Here is a 20,150-nt window from a genome sequence, read left to right as displayed (position 1 = left end):
ACAGATGTTTCAATTCTCTTTGTTTTTCTTTAAAAAGTAAAAGAAAGAATCACAGCTCCCCAGTCACAGGTAATCTCTGGGTGAAATTCATACTGGTGCAAAGGGCTACCCCAAGGCCGCTGCACCAATTAGGTGTCCCCGCCCCAACTTCAAGCAGGACATACTTAGTGCATACGCCTTTTGCTGAGCCTCTACACCAGATTGGATTTCACCCTGTGTGTTTAAGAGAGAAAAAAAATTCTGTTAGGATTTTGGATTTCACTTTATGTGGCTGCATAATCTGGATTTTGGACTCTCCAAAGTTTGGAATCTAACTTTTTAATCAAGAGTGATTGGTTCAGTCTGCTATAAAACAGGCCATTGGTAAAACTCAAATCAGGATCCAGAGTCAGATTTGCAACACACCTAAGAAGTAGTAAGGGAAAAGATCTCGGGTTTTAGTTTGGGCCCTTCTTTAGTTTCAAGATGGATGAAAAGGAATAAAAGAAACACACACACACACAAGGCCAAGATTTTCAAAAATAGGAGCCTGAAATAAATATCCTAAATCGATACTTAGCTGCCGAAATAAGTGGGCTTTTTAACAGCACCCAACAGCTCCCCTGGAGGTCATTTAGAGTTATAGAAACAAAGGCTTCAATTTTGCTTAAGAAAAATCAATGACGGATTGAAGAAACCTCAATAGGAAATGGAGGATCAGGTCTTCACTCAGGATGTGGAACTCCCATTTACTCCAGTGTGAATCCTGCAAGCAGAGAGTTTGTGGGATTTGACCCTCAGTGCATATATCTCAAAACTAACATCATCAAGAATTCCTAGGCCCATCATGTACTTCAGAGCTTATATTTAGACCAATATGCCTGTTGCCATAATGGAGATGGGGACTCTGCTAAAGTAGCAGAATTGGGTTTTTATAAACTCTGTTTTACCTGAATTACACTAAAAAAACAAAACCAAGCACCCAATAGCAGCACCATAATAATAATGCAGTAAGCATTATGAGAAAGTATAAAAGGATACAGATTTCAGTGTCAGGATCCAAGTGATCCCTATACAGAACAACACGAGAGGTAAAGACTTTCACAGATGCTACCTGCCTTGACATGGTCTGATGCACTAGAATATTTCTATGCCATACAGACAAGGGAAAAGTACTCACATAAAAGAACTGCAGCCAGACTGTGCCTGGCCCTTCTGGGTATATCTACACCGCAAAGAAAAAGTCGCAGCTGGCCTGTGCCAGATGACTCGAGCTTGCAGGGGTCGGGCTGCAGGCCTGTTCCATTGCTGGTTAGACTTCAAGGCTCTGCAAGATGAGAGGTTCCCAGAGCTCGGGCTCCAACCCAAGACCAAAACTCTACACAGCAATGAAACAGCCCCCCAGGAGTCGGCCTGTGGGTGTCTAGTTGCTGTGTAGACATGCCCTACCCGGCTGCACAAAGCAGAGGCTGTATGCAGCCTTTTCCTAGTTATATGACTGACTCATAGAAGAGCCAACAGAATTGCAGCCCCCATAATCTGGGAAGCTAGGGGCCTGCTTCCACTCTACTCCCCTAATGAGATGGAAAGGAGGCAGAACCATAGCTCCATCCCCAGCCTGCAGGGGTTGGGTGGCCACAGAGCTGGGTGGCCAGCAGAGCTGGGTGGCCACAGTGCTCTAACCCACCACTATTTTGTACCAAGCACGCACCCTTTACATGTTTGGGCTCTACCTTCCTGAAGCAGATTGCGTCCTACTGCTCCCACTGGGGTATGTGGGCTCCACTCTGACCCTACATGGAATGGTCTAGCCCCAACAGGATGTCCCCAGTGTTTTTCTCAGCCAATATGTCACTGAATATGGAATTAAATGGCCAGAAACACATGCCCTACTTGAACATGCAATACACATCACAGCCAGCTCACATTCATTCACAAAAATAGACTTGTGCCTTAAATGTGTATTAAAATGGCCGGAACTATACACTTCATAAAATAATAACCAGCTAATAGGGGAAAATAAGCTTCAGCACTGGGGTGGAGCCCCAAAAGTAAACATGGACTACACTGTTTTACAAAATGCACCTCATAACAACACAGCCAAAGGAGTTTCTGCACATCATTCTGGACAGTCCATGGAGACATCACATTGGAAGCACAAAAACATTCATGGTGACACTCACGTAAGAGACATTTATCTGAGGGGACATGCACCGCTGTGGGGGTCCCAGCACAAGGCCAAGGCACCACTCAAGCCATCCATGAGGGGATGTGAATGATGCCTAGGCCCCGGGCTCGTCTCCAGCACAAGGATGAATTTCACCTTCTGAAACATACACACCAAACACAGCTACATGCAGCTCCAAACGCGGGACTGCTGGCTAAAGAGCAGCGTGGAACTTCATATGGAATCGGAATTCCTCCTGCTCCAGGAAGTTCTTGCCGCACACAGCGCAAGTGCAGCCTTTGTCCTTGCTGTGTGTGCGCCGCACGTGGCTGTCGTGAGCCGCATGGGAGGCAAAGGCTTTGCCGCAGTGTCTACACTTGAAGGGCTTCTCTCCCGAGTGCTGGCGGATGTGAGTGCGCAGGATGCTGGAGGCTGTGAACGCCTGACGAGGAGGTCGGCATGGAGGGGGGGAGAAAAGAGTTTAAAAGCGGTTAGACAATTGTCTAGAAAACAATCTCCTAAAGGCTCCACCCCCGCCCAGCACTGAAGACATACATAGGAAGGTTAGCATTATACTGAAGCATCAGTCAATCTGTTCCCCATCAGAAGGGCAACAGAATCTCCATTGCTGGTACAGCCCTTAGATTATTCTGCTCATTCAGAAATGAAGCCATAGAAGCAGGACTCTCAGGGGCTGATTCCCATGTCCCCTACCCCAGTGAGCATAGGTCAGAGCTAATGCCACCAAAAGTCAGTGGACTCCTTACACTTGTGTGGGAGGAAAATCCGGCTCACCAGTTACAATGAAAACATTTCTGACCGGAAGACACCAGCATGTATTTTCCATGTGTCAAAGGAGGCTGGGTCAGGTCAATAATGTCTTTAATTAGCTGTGTGTTTATTAGACACTGGGGGGTTTTACCCCAGTTCTCTTGTTCCAGTATTTGTTTTCAAGAACGTAACCCACAGAAAAGAAATCTAGTTTGTATTTCTGTAAAGGGAGTCATTTAAATTCATAAAAGGAAAGAAATGATTGTGTAACCACAACTAACGCTGCCTTTTTGGTACTCACATATCCAGGGTCGGAATTCAGCAGACTAGAACGAAGGGGGCTCATTTTTCTCTTTTTTTTCTTAGGCAAATTAATTTTGTTCCTTCTCCACCACCCAACATTCCTTACTCCTTTCCTTGAAGGAAACAGCTCCCAACCCTGCTCTCTCTCCGTACTCACGGAACATGCCTTCAGCATATTTACACATTGTCCCACCCGACCACTATTCTTCATGGAGGTTGGTGGGAAAAGGCAACACTGCTGTTTTCTGCTCGAATGAGATCTTAGTTGTCCTCCTTAACATACAGCAAATAGTGCCTCACGCATCCAAACAGGGCATGTGGACAAGCAACTAACAGCAGGGGAGCACTTCTAACAGACCAGCAGAATCAACTGAACATAACAAATAACTACCCTTTCACCCACCCACAAGAAAAATATTGGCTATCTCCTCAGGTGCTATAAATCGGTGTAGCTGCATTACCCACAAATCCCTTCTTCACCTAACCACCAACAGCCATTGCTTTCCAAGCAGAGCTGCACCTCTAGATCATTTGATTCGATACTCAGAGTGCAAAGGAACTTGGGGGTATATATTATAAAGAGAAAGGAGGAAGGGTCTTGTTGTAAAGGAACAGGACTGGGTGTCAGGTAACCTCAATTCTGCCTCAGTCTCTGCCATAGGCTTCCACTGTCACCTTGAGCAAGTTACTGAATTTCTCCATGCCTCACTTTCCTCGTCTGCAGCAGGGGAGGTCTAGGTTGGATATTAGGAAACACTATTTCACTAGGAGGGTGGTGAAGCACTGGAATGGGTTACCTAGGGAGGCTGTGGAATCTCCATCCCCTTAGCGGTTTTTAAGCCCCGGCTTGACAAAGCCCTAGCTGGGATGATTTAGTTGGTGTTGGTCCTGCTTTGAGCAGGGGGTTGGACTAGATGACCTCCTGAGGTCCCTTCCAACCCTGATATTCTATGATTCTATGAACGCTGCAGCTGCACCGGCTGAGCCAGAAAAAGCAAGGTTACTTTGGAGCAGGAGTAGTAGGTTAGGGGAGGCAAGAGAAATTATGAGTGTTTAGGAGGAGCAACTAATGTTCTGGAATGGTAGAGAATTACAAAGAGAGACTTGCACCGCCTCAGAAATCTACTGGTAGCTCCCTGGAAGAACTGCATCCTACAATATGAGAACTAGTGATCTGTGCAGAACTGGGTCTGGGTTGAAAGGTAGCTGTTACATGAACATTGCTAAGACTCAGGATGCGCGGGGACAGTCTATCCTGTCAGTGGTTTACAGTCAATGCAGAAGTCTCAGCTGAAATGCTTGATATGCTTTTAATGAGAAGTTACTTTTGTATACAAATTGTTGCCAACGGGTGCAGAGGTCTGACTGTCTCCCGCTGCAGCTACAAAACTCCTTTTGTCTGTGTTTTGCTCTCCCAGACATTGGCACCCCAACCTCTTGTGTGAAGTGAAATTTCATCCTCAGTTTGCTGGTCATGAGTACAGGTGGCAGGGCTTCTACCAGAGTGAGAGAATAGATCCTTCTGTGTAGCATTGGACTTCTTTCAGCACTGAGCTCTGGCAGTCCCAAAAGGAGTCCCAGGGAGCCTCTTGTTGGCAGATCAGACTAGGGCTATGTCTACACTACCACTTTTGTCGGTGTAACTTATATTGCTCAGGGGTGAGAAAAAAACACACCACGAGTGACGTAAGTTACACTGACAGAAGCACTGGTGTGGACAGCACTGTATTGGTGGGAGATGCCATGGAAGGCATGGAAGGAAGTGGTTAGATTATTAGCGGGAGCAGTATTAGAAGCTGAGGTTTTTAAACAAAGCTATGCATCATATGTTTTCTAACTGGCTCTTTCAAAGAACTGCCTGTGTACAGACGCCTCATACAAAACTTAAATCATGTGAGTAATTGTTACTCACATATAGCCCTACTGACTTCAATGTAGGTATTATTCATATGAATTGGAGTTGCAGGATCAGGCCCATGAAGCAGACCAAGAGCATCTTACTCATCAAGTTGTGCTAATAAGCTCAAGGACTACTTGATGCTGAAGGGGAGCCAATAAGGACCCATGAATTGGTTCAAACCATATGTTTCTATCTAGATATCCACCATAGTATCTCAGCCCCTCGCAAGCATTGATAGATTTCATCCTCATACCTCCCCCTGTGAGGTAAGATCTATTACTAACTCCATTTTGCAGATGGAGAACTGAGGCACAAGGTAGATGAAGTGGGAACTGAACCCATTCTCAAGAGGCCCGAGCCAGAGGACCATCCTTCCCACACCATTCCACTTTCTTTTTTAAATGCAGTTCTCATTAAGTAAACAAAGTCATAATTTTCGCCAATTTGTGGATTCATTTCTTTGGGTAGTTTGAAAAACCTATAAAAAGAGGCTCATAGTACCTGACATAGAAAACATAATTAAAAAGAACTACAAAGAAAAGCACCCGGTCACACTGTGCAGTATTGAAAATCTACAGGTAAGCTATGGGAGAAAGCAAGCTCTTAAGAGGATTTGATTTTCCTTTACCTTGTTACAGTACACACATTTGTAGGGCCGCTCTCCGGAGTGCACCCTCATGTGTTTGTTCAGGCTGGAGGACTGAGAAAAACTCTTCCCACATACTGAGCACTAGAGGGAAAACAAAGTTAACACAGACACACAAGAGCTAAGAATTTCCTGTCAGAGTACAAGCCAAAAACTGGTGAAAATGATAGAGAGGTGTGTGTGTGACACACACACACACACACACATATACACACACACACACTTATAAATCTAACAAATATAATCAATTTAACTCATAAGTGGCAAAACGTTTTAATGTATATTTATTAGAGCTGGTCAAAAACAAATGTAAAAGCATGGGCAATTTCCAAGTTGTTTCCACTTTGTGGGGTTAAAAATTGACCCATTTTACATTTTTCCAAAAATGGTCAATTTTTTTAAAATTAAATTTTAATCAAAAATATTATAGACATTTCTTGTTTGCCAAAACCTGTGTTTTTGGTAAGTGAACATTTTTCTGCCACCATTTCAATAATGGTAATGGGGTAATAAATATTATCATTAAAAAAAACCACAACGAAATAAAAAATATATTTTTAATTTTTCATTTTTGAAAAAACACTATTTTTATATTTTAAAAAAAGTGTTCATAAATTTCATTATACTATCCAAGGCTCAATCCTAAGAGCATTCAGTCTTCAGAATTCCCACCCACATAGGTAAACTGAAAGATCACTGCCTTCCTTTTAACAAAATAAGTAATAATCTGAATAATGTGGGGCATCTTCTGCAGCTGCCTGTGTTCAAAGCTTATTGAAGTGTACTGAAAAACTGGCATGGACTTCAACATGAATTGTAATTTTCAGTTATGATTTGCCTGAGTGAAATTCTCATCCATAATATTAAATAAACTCAGCCAGGATTGGTGATGACCAGAGTAATTTTTAAAAATAAATTAGAAATTTTAAACCATATATGGTCTCATTTTGCATTAAAAACATTCTCTGACTTAACTGAATGTAAAGTCTATGCACAATGGATTTTTCCTTCTGCTGATTTTGGCTTTCAATATTTTTCTTCTGTATGCAATTCACATTAAATGTCTAAACAGAAAGAAAGACATTTCTGTTTAGACATTTTATGTGAATTGCATACAAAAGAAAGAAAGAAAGAAAACCGTATGACACAACATTCCAAAACTCTTATTTAATAAACTCACATTTTAATCTAAATCTCTTATCCCTATTTCTAAATCAGTGTGATACTATTACTGTTATTACATTGAAATATTGTTGATCTAGCTAGAACAAACTTCACTGGAAGTTCACTTTATTTCAGGAGGAACTATAAAATAGTCAGGATGATGTTTCAGCTCATATGAAAGTGAGATGTTGTTGAAATATTACACATCATTCTGTTGTGTCACATCAAAATTTGGAAGGTTATCCTGACCGAGCAGTTATGAAAATTCCTTGTTTTTACATTGCCAATGCATCTGAGAGAAGCCTATGGCTACAGAAGGGTATTTGGTGGAGACTAGCCAAATATCACAACACAGACTTGCTCCCATAACAGAATATTCTAGATATTTAGATTTAAACCGTTGCCACCTTCCTGTTTAAAGTATCTAGCTAAAATGAGGAGAAAGCAGAGTCCCAAAGCGCCAGCTAGAGTCTCATGGGATACAAACACGTAGCAATCGTGGGAAGCCCCTGAGTCAGGAAGTGTTTGTCTGAGTTGATACAGATAGGTGCTATCGTCCTCCTAAAGGAGGATGGACCGTTTCCTGGTAAGATCATCTCTGCAATCCTCCATGCTGCTTGCTCGCAGTCTCCAAACAGACAAATAATTAACCTTATGATATATCCCATGACAACAGTTCAGACAACCACTACACCATGACGGTTTAGGATAATGTAGGAATGAAAGTGAACTGCCGGACACTCTCGCTAACCTGAGCCCTCAGACTTTGCTAACTGGGACAAATATAATCAGCAAGGGAAAAACTCTCAGCCTCATAGAGAAAGAAACCCCTGAACTCCTGTTAACATTGTCCTGTGGCTTTCGGAGCTGCAGGAGTTCTCGCTGTGGCTGCAGCCTCCTCCCTCCCGGGCTAGCCAGCGGCACCGGCCTTGCTAGATTGTTTTGATGCAGAGCTGCCCGTGCCAGATCAAACTTTTAACTCCCTTCTGCTCAAGAGGGGCGGTTTTAGAGGAACAGAGCTGGGAATTCAGAGAGAAATGCAGCAAAACAGCTTACAACCTGGTAACCCTTAAAGGGATACGTGGTTGTAAATTAAATACAACGAACCCCTCCCCCTCCCCCCCGTCTTCCCATAACAGGATGGATGCTATTCAAAGCAGCCTTGTCCTACCTTTCCTCAGACTCTGACCGTCATGGGCTCTATATGTTAACAGTGTGAAATGTTTTATACTCATCAATAAATCTCCATGCCATGGTACCTAAAATCACCGTTCACAATTTTCCTTGTCTCGTCCTCTCCAAATGCACCTCCCGCTTGTCTTACTGGGAAGACATTGACTTTGCTTTCAGATCGTGTCCATTTCAAACCGGGCATTGGGTGAGTTCACATTGTAATGGGAGCCCCGTGGAAAGCTGCAGGTACTTTCATGGTGTGGTATGAATTGTACCAGCAGGTGATATGCTTTCAAGATGTACATGTTCTTTAAATGTCAGCATTTAAGCATCCCAGAGGGATTGTAATTTACAACTGTCATTTGGGATGGAGAAGTCTACGACAATTCCTTGGTTTTGCTCCTAGATTTCATACAGGAACCATCACTCAGAGTATGAGATGAAAACTTGGAGAGGGGAACAAAACACAACAAAACAAAACAGATGCAATCCTTACCTTGTGAGGTCTGTGTTTCTCATGGACATGAAGAATATGGATCCTCAGTCTGTCTCTCTTTTCAAACGATCGGTTGCAAAGATGGCAAGGATATTTTCTGTCTCCTTGATCTACGCAGCGAGTGTATTTCAAATGTTTGTCTCTGTAGTATTTGTAGGCAAATACCTTTCCACATCTCTCGCATTTGTAACTCTCGCCAGATTCTGTGCAACACAAGGTTAAGTGCCGTCACTTAAACACTTCGAGGTAAATAGCTGTCAGTTTCAAATGTCATTGTCTTTCAGAGCTGGAACCCAATTGTAGCTTTTTAGAATTACAATAATTTTAAACAAGAATTACAACATAATTAGAAAAATACAATGGAGTTTACAAACTAGATTGAAGTCTGCTAAGCACCTTCGTGAATTTCCTTTTTGTGGTCTTACATTTTACCATATTTACAAGAGTGTGGCGCAGACAAATATTTCTTGAGTGAAATCCTGGCCCCACTGAAACCACTGGGCGTTTGCCATTGACTCCAATGGGGTCAGGCTTTCACCCCTAAACGGAGATCTCCATTCCTTGTCCGAATGCACACCCCAAGTAAAACAACTACTGCACATTAATATCTGACCAAGCAAACTTGAACTCTTGCAACATAAAGCAGCCCCCCACCCAGGATAAATCGATTTGGTTATATACTTACTAATATTGATATTGGCAATGTGTGTTTCATTTGCCACTTAAAAATCACTTTGCATATGTTGCTTGAAGTTTTAAAAGTAATGTAAATTATGTACTACACAAGTGTGTGGTTTTGTTTTCAGACTCAAAGTTTCAACTGTCTTTTAAACAGATCTTAACAATTTCCTTGGTTTCCTCCCTATGACAAAAGTACTTCAGTATCAATTCCTCCCCTGGTTACAAATCCAAAATAGTATTCTTGAGTCAAGCCTTAAAATGGAATCCTCTGTCAGGGTTAAACAACCTTAACTAGATACTCAGGTCCACAGAATCACTTCCTTTTGTTCTTGCTGCGGTCAGCTGGACCATTCTTCAGTGATTCTGTCTCCCTGATACATTCATACAGTATCATTCTGACATATGTATATATATGAATGCAACATTTTTTCTATAGAATACAGTGTTGCTACCTAAAACTGATCTCTTTTATTTATTCGCTTTGGAATCCTGTCTTCCCTACAAGACAGCTTCTTTTCTGACACCACATCTTTCCCGGCACCATCTGATTACTGTGAAGGATTTGGGACTCCAAACTGTCTGCCCCCTTTAGGAAAAACGTGAATGTGAAAATTACAACTTAAGATCACAACGGTAATAACGTGTGTGGGCAAGCGAGCCAGAATGTTTAAAGCAGGCAAATATCGTCTGTATTTCTGGTTTCCTTTCTGATTCAGGCCGATTATAGCCAATGGTGGAATTTTGCCACTGATTTTAAATAGATTAAGAACGGGACCGTATTCCCCAACCACGAGTTACTTAGTTTCCAAGTTCTCTGCGGGCAGAAATCACCATTTGTAGAAATTTTATGTGCTAAATTACATCTTTTGTTCACAATACAAATTCCGAGAGCAAATTAAAACTAAGACTGCAACCCCGAAGTAAACGGCGTGAAGTCTGGGGAGCTGGCTGTTGGTTTTGTATCCCTGTTTTGCGATCTGAGTCGGTTGCAAACTTCACACAGAGCAGTTTTGCGCAGAGCCGGTAGCTACCCTGGTCATAAATATTCAGCCTTCTCAGCCCCTCCAGGGAATTTCTGTCTCGGGATTTTAAGATCTCAACAAATAAGTGAAGGAGTGGAAGGATGGATCCTTTTCCTAGACTTTTAATGGTCTTTAATCTAATGGGGCTATTTAAACTAAATCGTGTAGAAAGTTTCTGCCCTGTAGAGAATTGGACGCAGAACTTGTCACCCCCTGAAAAGGTTGAAAAGGGCTTAATTTATTTACCGGAGATTTCAGAGTAACAGCCGTGTTAGTCTGTATTCGCAAAAAGAAAAGGAGGACTTGTGGCACCCTAGAGACTAACCAATTTATCTCTAAGGTGCCACAAGTACTCCTTTTCTTTTTACAGGAGATTGAAATGCATGTAAAATAACTGGAAATAGGCATAGAGATTCTTACACAAATGGAATCTGCAATGGTTTGCAACTCACTTTAGATGGTTTTGTTCTAAGCAAAAGCGAAATGAAACATTCAGAACACAATCAGCTGTGTGATTATAACCACAACGAAATAATCACTGACTTTGACAAAGAATGTACAGGTCCACAGGCCGATGATAACAACCCTTTCCACAGGGCTCTGTGCAGGCACTGACCTTCGGGTTGTTGCTGGGGTCCCTTTCCTTCTGCCGCCCCTTTCAAACTGATGGGGATGCCCAGGAACTGCAGATAACAGTCTCCATACCACACCAGCAGCTCCTGGTTGGGTAAGATTTCTTTGCAGCTTTCATAAAATATGTGGCCTTGGCACTGAATAGCTGTCAAATTCTGCTCCTCTGGGAACCTGGCACAGTTTACTAAGGACATCCAGTTTCCGGAGGCTCCTTTCCCGTCTATAAAATGGCTCAAGCGACCATCTTCGAAAATCTGGATAAAACATGGGGAAAGAAACCAGTCAGGTTTCCTAGCACTTCGGGTGTTAGAAACCTTCCCCCGTGTAACCCGTTTGTACACAATTGACACCGATCCCTGCACGTATAAAGCCTATATGTGGGCCATGAAACATGTCCTTGCTCTTTGGGACGCCTCATTCAAGTCAGTGGAAAGGTTATAGCGGGGCTTTGATTATTTTCTTTCCATATGTTTCTGCACGTGCTGAGGACCAAACCACCACCCCGTGTAGCAAGGAGACAAAGAGCCTTCTTTCGACGCAACGACCGAGCCAGTGTGATGTCCCAGGGGTGAGCCCATCTACCTCCCACATCAAGGAATTGTCATCGTAAATCTTGATCTCGCTGGTGTTGACCACTTTGCCCTGGAAAGGGCCGAAGCGGACGCCCCTGGGGATGAGGTGGTTGCAGAACACCCCCAGCTGCAGAAGTTCCCCTTGCAGCGTCTGCAACACGGACAAACCTGGAGGGGAGAGGAAACCAGAAATACAGACCGTCTAGTCAGGGGATCGGCCCAGCGCGTCCCAATGCACCTGAGCCCTGGGGTCTCACCTACCTTCGGGTAACTGGAGGGACTCTCTGTCCAGCAGCGGAGCGTGAGACTCGGCATCTCCTGCGAACAGAACAGGAACCCGCTGGTTAGCCCAGGCGAGCCCTTTGTACACCCACTGCACGGGGCAGCAGCGATGGGGAGCCCGGCCCGGCTGAGCGCTGAGATGTGGCGTTTGCAGGGCCGGGCACCACCCGGGGAGCGGTGACCCCGCCGGCCGGGCCGGGCTCCGGGCTCCCAAGAGGCGTTCACCTTCCTTGGGCTGGGGTCCACGCGAAGCGCCGAGCAGCCTGCGGGGGCTGGACTCGGCAAACCGAGGGAGGGGCCAATGGGATGCGCTCCCCCGGGGTACCCGACACCGCGCCGGGCGGCTGCCTTACCCGGGCTGGCAGCGGGGACCCGCAGCCCCGAGGCGGCGTGCGGAGCGCCCCGCACAGCCCCGTACAGCACGGCGCGCAGATCCTCCTGGCTGAAGCCGTAGGGGCGGCATGGCTCCGCCTGGGCGCTGGGCCGGCTCGCGGCCGCCGCTCGGCCCTTCCTGGCGGGGCCGGGGAAGAGCTCGCCCGGCTGGCTGGGCAGTTCCGGGGGGCCCGCTGGCGGGGCCCGGCTGCTGCGGGGCGATGCCTGCCCGGAGGAGGGCCAGGGGGCCGGGGCCGGCCGCTTGCTGCCGAGGGGCGGGGTGCTGTAGAGCGGCTCGCCCTGCAGGGCCGAGGGCCGGGTCAGGAAGGCCGGGATCGTGGCGAAGCCGAAGGGGGCCAGAGGCGGGGAGGTGGCCAGCAGCCTTCCCAGGGACTTGAGCGGGTGGAAGAGGTCGGGAGGGCGCCCCAGGGCCTCCAGGTACTGGGCGGGGGGCAGCAGAGGCGGGTAATAGGCGGCGATGTCCCCCAGGCTGGTCCTGAGGGTCTCTCCCGCGTAAGCCTGGTCTTTGGAGGCAGGATCCCCGGCTAGTAGCAGGGCCATGGCTGGGCCCGCGGAGCCGCCGGCGAGAGGAGGGCACCTGGGGGGAAGGGGAGACACCTCGTTACAAGGAGCGGCCCGGCCTAGGGGGAAAGAAGAGGCCACTTCATAACTGGGGCCTCCGGCTCCTTCCTCCACGGGGGTTTGGGGGGCACGTGGCTGCTGCTCGGGCGCCCCGTCTGCGGAGCAAGGGAAATACCCAGCGCCCGCAGCCCGGTCCGGCGCGCACCAGGACCCGCACAGCAGGGGAGCCAGCTGATCTAGGTGCTTCTTTGCCCCTGCCTGGGCGCCGCTCCCCGCAGGCCCTAGGCCGGCCAGCCAGCCGGGAAACTACCCCATGGGGCGCCCTGGCTGGCGCTGGGGAGGGGCTTCTGTTAAATCTACCTGTCCAACAGCCCTCAGTGAGCCAGGTGGGGCAGAGGAGACGGGACAGGAGAAGAGAGGAAAGGGGGTGGGGAGAGGAGAGAAGGCGGGGTCCTGTTCAGGGTGGCCCCGATCTCCCGGAGCCTGATCTCTGCACTGGGGGTGACCCCGGAGTGACACCGCCCACGGCACTGAACAGTCGCTAGTCAAAGGCGACCAGCCCCATTTCCTCGCGGTTCCAGCCCGGCCGGCTCTGCAGCACCAAGAGCAACCTGCCCTGGCCGCCGCATACCCCTGCGGCTCTTCAGCCAGATCAAGATCACGAAACGGGGCAGGGGATGTCTGGGGGGCTGGGAAAGGGAAATCTGTGGGGAAGAGCGGCCCGACTGGCAGGTGAATCTGCGCTCAGGTCGCCAACGCCACCAGGAGCCCTGCCAGGCTGGGGCTCCTCCATACACAATCTGCCAGCCCTCAGGGAAGGGGATCGTGCTTCTCACCCTGATTGGGAAGCGCTGCAGAGAGCCCGGGGTCCAGAGCAGCCCCGGCGGGGCTAGAGACCTGCTCCAACGAGAGCTGGCAGGGATCTGGGCGCTGCATTGGGGGCTCCAGCCCCGGGCCCTTCCCCAGCAGATCCCCCCTCCCCCACACACTTCTAGTGGCATGTCCCGCTTGAGGGCCCAGAGCAGCTAGTTTGTAACCGGGTTACAGACCCCTGGCCCTCTCCAGAGGGCTACAGACCCCTGGCCCTGGAACTTCCTTCTCCCAGGGCTTTATTTTTAATAGACAGATAACAAGTTAACAATGGCTGAAGGATGAAGCCCAGGCAGCGCCGATGAATCTGACCTAATGACCAGGATCAATGGGGCCAATAAGGGAAACCAACCGGGGTCGTGACACATGAATTAAAGAACACGGGGTCGGGGGAGAGGTCACCGGCAATGGCAGAAGAGACCGAGTCCGACCCGCACCTCCCTAGCCACCGCACTCCGGGCTAGGAATAGCCACAGCAGCGCCTTCCACAACCCCACAGCTGCCGCAAACATCTGGAGCGCCCGGGCCCCCAGCGGGCAGGGAGAGGCCGCGGGGGGGGGACGGACGGCGGGGACTAGCGCTTGCAAAAGAGCTGCTACTCACGCAGTTGGGTCACCTCGGTTCACTCTCTAGTCCAAGGGTCCAGTGTGGTCCCGATTCGCCCCTTGTCGCCGGCGAGCGGTGGCTGCCCTAGCTGGGCCGCGGGGCTCTGTCCTGCCCGGTGGTATCCATCGGCGCCGCCTGCTTCGGGAGGGCACGGGAGGCTGGGTCTGCCTGTGGGCAGTTCAAGGCAGATGGTGTTAAAGGACACGGTAGGGGACCCATCTCCTCTCCCCCACCCCCACCCCAGCCCAGCACTAGCTATTGGCCAAAGATCAGCTCGCCTCTTTAGTGCCACCGGGGAGCAGCTCCCTTTAACACAGTATCGCTTCCAAGTACCTGCCTGCCAGAGAAAGCCACAGCCCGAGCCAGGGGAGGGGGGAGAGACAGACAGGCTGTCACCTTCCCGAAAGCGCAGAACACACCTCCGCAGAGCCCCCCCAGAAATAAAGAAATGGGGTCGCTGAAGGTTTATAAGCTGATGGGGCTGAGGGTTATTTACAAATTCTGCAGGGGGAAAGGCGGAAAGTCACGGCCGGCCTCCCGAGCGGAATGATGGCGGGTCGCGCACTGCCAAGAGCCACAAGTGGCTACCAATAACGGGTCACCCAGGCAGATCCATTTCCAGGGGGATTTTGGTTCGGTTTTTTATTGGTTGATCCACCAAGTGCAAAGCAGAAAACCCAGCCCCGCATGCCAACGCCTGGAGCGTCCCTGGCATGACTGTAGCGCGCGGGGGCCTCACTCACGCCTTTTGGTTTGGCTCCCAGCACCGCTGTTCCGGCGAGAACTGGCCGGTGCGGGTCAAGCTGCCCACGGGGACGGCGGGCTGGTTATTTAATACATAACGAACATGCAACGGCTCTTTACGGGGGGAAAATGACAGAGTCCCTGCCTCGAACGACCATCTCCATCCAGCCTGTCTGTTAACCACAATCGACGTGCGCTAGGGAAGGAAACTTACCTTGCAGTCCTACCCGGGGAAGGAGCCGAGCCCAGCAAAGGCGGCTGTTGGGGGCAGTCAGGAAAAGCCCAGAGCCCGGCCAGCCCCCGCCCTAACAGACAGAGCCCAGGGCGAAGTGAGCTTAGACCTGCCTTGTCTGGATCTAACCCGAGGGTCAATGTAACGGCGTTTCCCTCTCTAACCACAGCCCCGCTGGTACTTAACCCGAGGCCGGGCTGGCTCTTCCTTCCCGGGGAGCTGGCCCGGGGGGGACACGTTGCAATTGACAGGGAATCTGGACCCAGCGCCAGAAAACGGGCCGGGAGCAAACAGCAGGGCGGGATCTCGCTCTCTACAGCTGCAGCCCACGGGCGCCGGCTGGGGGCCTTGGCTGAAGGCTAGAGGCTTTTCCCGGGGACAGAGCGATCCCGCCTAGGGGAACGTGGCTGGGTTTGGTCTAAACCCCCCTGGGCGGGGGTGGGTCACGGTCATGGGCTTCGATCGCCCCCCTCGGCTCCAGGCCAGAGACGTCTCCCCTCCCGTACTTCGTTGGGTCCCGCTGAGCCCGGGCCGCCCTGTGGCAGGGACATCCCCGCCGCTTGCAGCCGCCTTAGGGCCCCGTACCAAGCAGGGCGCGTGAGCCGGGAACTTGCCTCCTGGAGCTGCTGAAGCCGAGATCGGCGAGGCCCGAAGTCCCGCTCCAGTCCGGATTCGCACCCGGCGAGCACCTGCCCCAAAAGCTGGCCTGGGCCGGCTCCTCGAGCGGGACAGCACTTTGCCCTTTGGCACTCAGCCCTGATGTCAATGGCAGGAGCCTGCAGGGGAGGAGGCTGCAGAGAAGAGGAGGCTAGAATCCAAGGCCAGGGACCTTTTCTTGCTGTAAAGGGGGGGGGGGGAGCGTTTTCTTAGTCTCTCTCATTTAACTGTGCACGGAGCAGGAGATCGATCTGCCTCCCTCATCAATACACCCTGGGGCCCTAGCCCTGGTTCTCTAGGGAGACCCAGATGAGGATTTACACCTATACATTCCTTAGGCAGCTTTAGATAGAGCCGTGACTAACCGCTTCCCCGCTCATATAATGGACGCCTATGTAACATTAATGTAGAACATGAAAAGCAAAAATCGGTGGCTACCGCTGCTGAAGAAAAAACCGGCAACCCTGGAGTTAAGGCGGAGGATAAACACTAAAAATACCAGAAAGCCAGAGTTAAAGATCTTGTACAATCTTTGGAAACCACCAGCTCTTTCATCAAGAGCATTTCCATCATAGAATATCAGGGTTGGAAGGGACCTCAGGAGGTCATCTAGTCCCACCCCCTACTCAAAGCAGGAACATCCCCAATTTTTGCCCCAGATCCCTAAATGGCCCCCTCAAGGATTGAATTCCCAACCCTGGGGTTTAGGAGGCCAATGCTCAAACCACTGAGCTATTCCTCTCCCATCACATCAAAGAAATCAAAACAGCCTTAACTCTGACTCCAAGAAATGTAAATTCAGCTTTCTAGCCCCTCTCATTCAATAGTTTGTAAGCTTAGAGCAGTTAGGCCATTTCTGAAGATTTCTACATTCTCTATGCTTATACTCTTTCAACATTTGGTGTTGGTATATATACACAAGTGTTCACAATGCAAGGTAGAATTTTACTAAAGGAGTAAGGAATTTATCAGAATCATAATATATACCTGTTACTGCACAAAAATAATTGCTGAAACAGCAAGAAACATTTTAGAATGGTCTTCATAACTACCAGTCTGATTTCTGCCTGCTTCATGAACTTTAAAATCTGAAATGTAGATGGAAATAGAAAGTTATATAACTACAAAATACTGCATTAATCTGGAATAGGCACCATGTTAGAAGACATGGAAACTTATGAATCAGATCTTAAAGTACAATATTATGAGAAATAGCAAACTATATATACATGGTTAGTGCTAAGGATGTTCTCTGAATTTTGACTTATTATCTGTACTTGAAGGAAATGTACGAAAAGAGGAAGTTATTTCTTAAGGTTGTGTTATTTAGGACTAGAGGTCAACAACTTCTGCTTCATGTTAATGCAGACTTATGTGTTGGACTTTCCCTTGGTGTATATGCAGTGTAAATGAAAAATTAATACAATGAATCTCATACATGAAATCTACTAAAGGTGGATTTAGATCCTGTAACTCCTGTGAAGTCTATATGTTACAGCAAGGCCTTTTCTAGTATCAGGGCTTGGATCCAGAAACCCCAGCCTGAATATTTACAGGAACCCAGAATAGAGCTCTCCTATTGCCATAAATTCCTCTCACTGCTATCTAGACAGTTGCTCTCAACTTTGCCAGACTACCCCTTTCAAGAATTTGATTTGTGTTGTGTAACCCAAAGTTTCACCTCACTTAAAAACTACTTGCTTACAAAATCAGACATAAAAATACAAGTGTCACAGCACACTATTACTGAAAAATTGCTTACTTTCTAATTTTTATTATACAATTATAAATTAATCACTTGGAATATAAATATTGTACTTACATTTCAGTGTATAGTCTATAGAGCAGTATAAATAAGTCATCGTCTGTATGAAATTTTAGTTTGTACTGACTGAGCTAGGGCTTTTTATGTAGCCTGTTGTAAAACTAGACACATCTAGATGAGTTGATGTACCCCTTGGAAGACCTCTGAGTACCCCTAGGGGTACACATACCTCTGATTGAGAACCACTGATCTTGACCATCAGAAAGATCTGGACAGCCTAGTTAGGATTCAGTTTCACCCCATGTTAGGACTTGTCTACACATAGTGGGGAACAAAAACTATCTACATTGCTTTAGAAACTGGGATTGTTCAAGCAGGTACAACCCCCTTTTTTGGGTTACCATATTTCCCAAAGGGAAAATGGGACACTACACAGGGCTGGCCCAAGCCCCCCTCTTCCCCGCAGGGAGCTGGGGTTGCTGAAATCATTTCAACTACTGTGGTATTCATATGATGTGGTTTCCTTTCAGAATAGACAAAGGGTGGGAAAGTTAATGCGTCATTTAGCAGGAGTCCTGCCCAGTGCTATGCCAGAAACAAAGCATTGTTATTGGGCAAGAAAACAAGGTGCTACCCAAGCCGGTATGTCTAGACTGGCCTTGGAGGGACATTATCCCAGCCCCCAGCAAGAGCCACTTCCACAGTTTCTCTTATTCACAAATCAAAGTGATCAGTTACCATATCCTTGATTTGCTCAGCAACTGATCAGTGACTGTGTCCATCCAGATTCCAACAACCCAAGTTGCTCTTAGCCAGAAGAGGAAGAACCCATACTAAGAACCCATACCCATTACATGTAGGCACTGCACATACCAAGTCCTGTTAGTGCCCATTTTGGAGCAGACAACTATTCATTTCCAGGGGTGTCAACTGATATACACCCCGTGACCAAAGTGAGGCCCGAGTCAGAGTTAATGCTACCAAATTATCACTGGTAAGGCTACGATTTAATCATGGAGGTCACGGCAGTCACAGATTCCGTGACTTTACCGGACCTCCATGACTTCTATAGCTTCAGGAGGCGGAGGCAGGACTATGTGCTCCTGCCCTGCAACTGGGGCAGCTGGAACCAGGACCCTGCAGCCCCAGCCCCACAGCCTCCCTGGTGTTGGGGCTGTGCCCCCACCATGGTGGAGGGCTTGGTCTGTCAGTTCCCCCCACCCCCCACATGGGATTAAATTCCTCCCCCTGACCTAGCCCTGCCTCCCCCCCCCCGGTTATTTTTAGTAAAGTCACTGACAGGTCACTGGCTCTGTGAATTGTTTATTGCCCATGATCTGTCCATGACTTTTACTAAAAATAACAGACAAAATCTTAACCTTCATCATTGCTTCCCAGTGCTCAGGTATTGCAACACAGAGGGCTTGTCTACAAGGGAACACTAAGACCATGTCAACATTACAGGCACTGGTACAGGGGCACAGCTACGGCGCTGTGGCTGTGTTGATAAATAGAAGAATTCTTCTGTTGACTAGCCGCATCTGTACCGGAGGTTAGTTTGGCTTAACTACGGCACTGAGTTGTGAATTTTTCACATCCCTGAGTGCCATACTTACATTGGCCTAACTTTTTAAGTGTAGACTAGGCCTTAGGACAGTTAAGCTGCATTTACTACAGGCATGAATGGAAAGTGCCTTAGTTAAAGTGCATTAAACCCTTGTGTGGACACTATCATTCAGAAGTTAAGTGTCCTTAGTTCGTTTGATCATCATTCATGTGAATTAGACTGTCCATCCAGAGGTTTAATGTACTTTATAATTATATTATTTATTTGTTCTATTGTAGCACTTTGGAGCTCAGCCATGGATCAGGACCTCATTGTGTTAGGTGCTGTACAAACACAGAATAAGAAATGGCCCATGGGCAAAAGGACTTGAAATTAAAGTTTTAACTTCAAATTCACACCTTTAGTTAATTCAGCTTCCTTAATTTTCCAGGAAGAAGTAGTAACACCCACAGTTGAGAGGGCCTGGCAATACAGTGCTTTTCCTCAAAAAGGCTTGCTGCAATATCATGTTCCTTCAGTATAACAGTTTGGGGCAGAATTTTCATTATTCTTCACAACATAAAAAAATCATTACTTCCTGTAGAAGCCAGGAGAGCAGAACTGACTAATGATTTCCTTGGAGCCACGTGAAGGCATTCACAGAAGGCCAACAGGTATTCAAGAGTACTGAGGTCTTTACACTGGCAGAGGTTTGTGTCTACAGTAAACATTTTCAGACAGTTTAAAAAACCAACAACTCATCTCTGAAGAGACTAGAATGGCCTATTATGTAAGTGTGTATTTAGGCCATTGCTTTAAAAGGTGCCCTATGCACAGTAACATTCCTTCTGGTATTATTCATTCAATGCCTCCTGGCTTCCTGGCAAATGCTGATATAAGCAGGAATTGAGAGCCATCATCACCTTCCAGGAGATGCTCAGTCTCTTTCCAGTGAAGTCATTGGGAATTTCCCCACTGAATTAAATG

The 20,150-nt window shown here is 47.7% G+C and overlaps 1 protein-coding gene across 1 annotated transcript; it reads right to left on the bottom strand.

Moving 5' to 3' along the window:
* Positions 1–2,360: 2,360 nt before the first annotated feature.
* Positions 2,361–12,722, bottom strand: PRDM14 (PR/SET domain 14). Its single transcript, XM_077808679.1, has 7 exons — positions 12,143–12,722; positions 11,769–11,825; positions 11,518–11,675; positions 10,919–11,189; positions 8,600–8,802; positions 5,749–5,850; positions 2,361–2,588 (listed from the first exon to the last, which is right to left on the bottom strand). The coding sequence occupies exons 1-7, from the start codon at positions 12,720–12,722 to the stop codon at positions 2,361–2,363; spliced, it is 1,599 nt and encodes a 532-aa protein (XP_077664805.1).
* Between the last annotated feature and the right edge of the window lie 7,428 nt (positions 12,723–20,150).

This window comes from Eretmochelys imbricata, chromosome 2 (genome assembly GCF_965152235.1).
Source record: "Eretmochelys imbricata isolate rEreImb1 chromosome 2, rEreImb1.hap1, whole genome shotgun sequence".
Taxonomy (NCBI): domain Eukaryota; kingdom Metazoa; phylum Chordata; order Testudines; family Cheloniidae; genus Eretmochelys; species Eretmochelys imbricata.
Note: the sequence above shows the minus strand (reverse complement) of the source record. Positions and strands in the feature narration are given on the sequence as shown.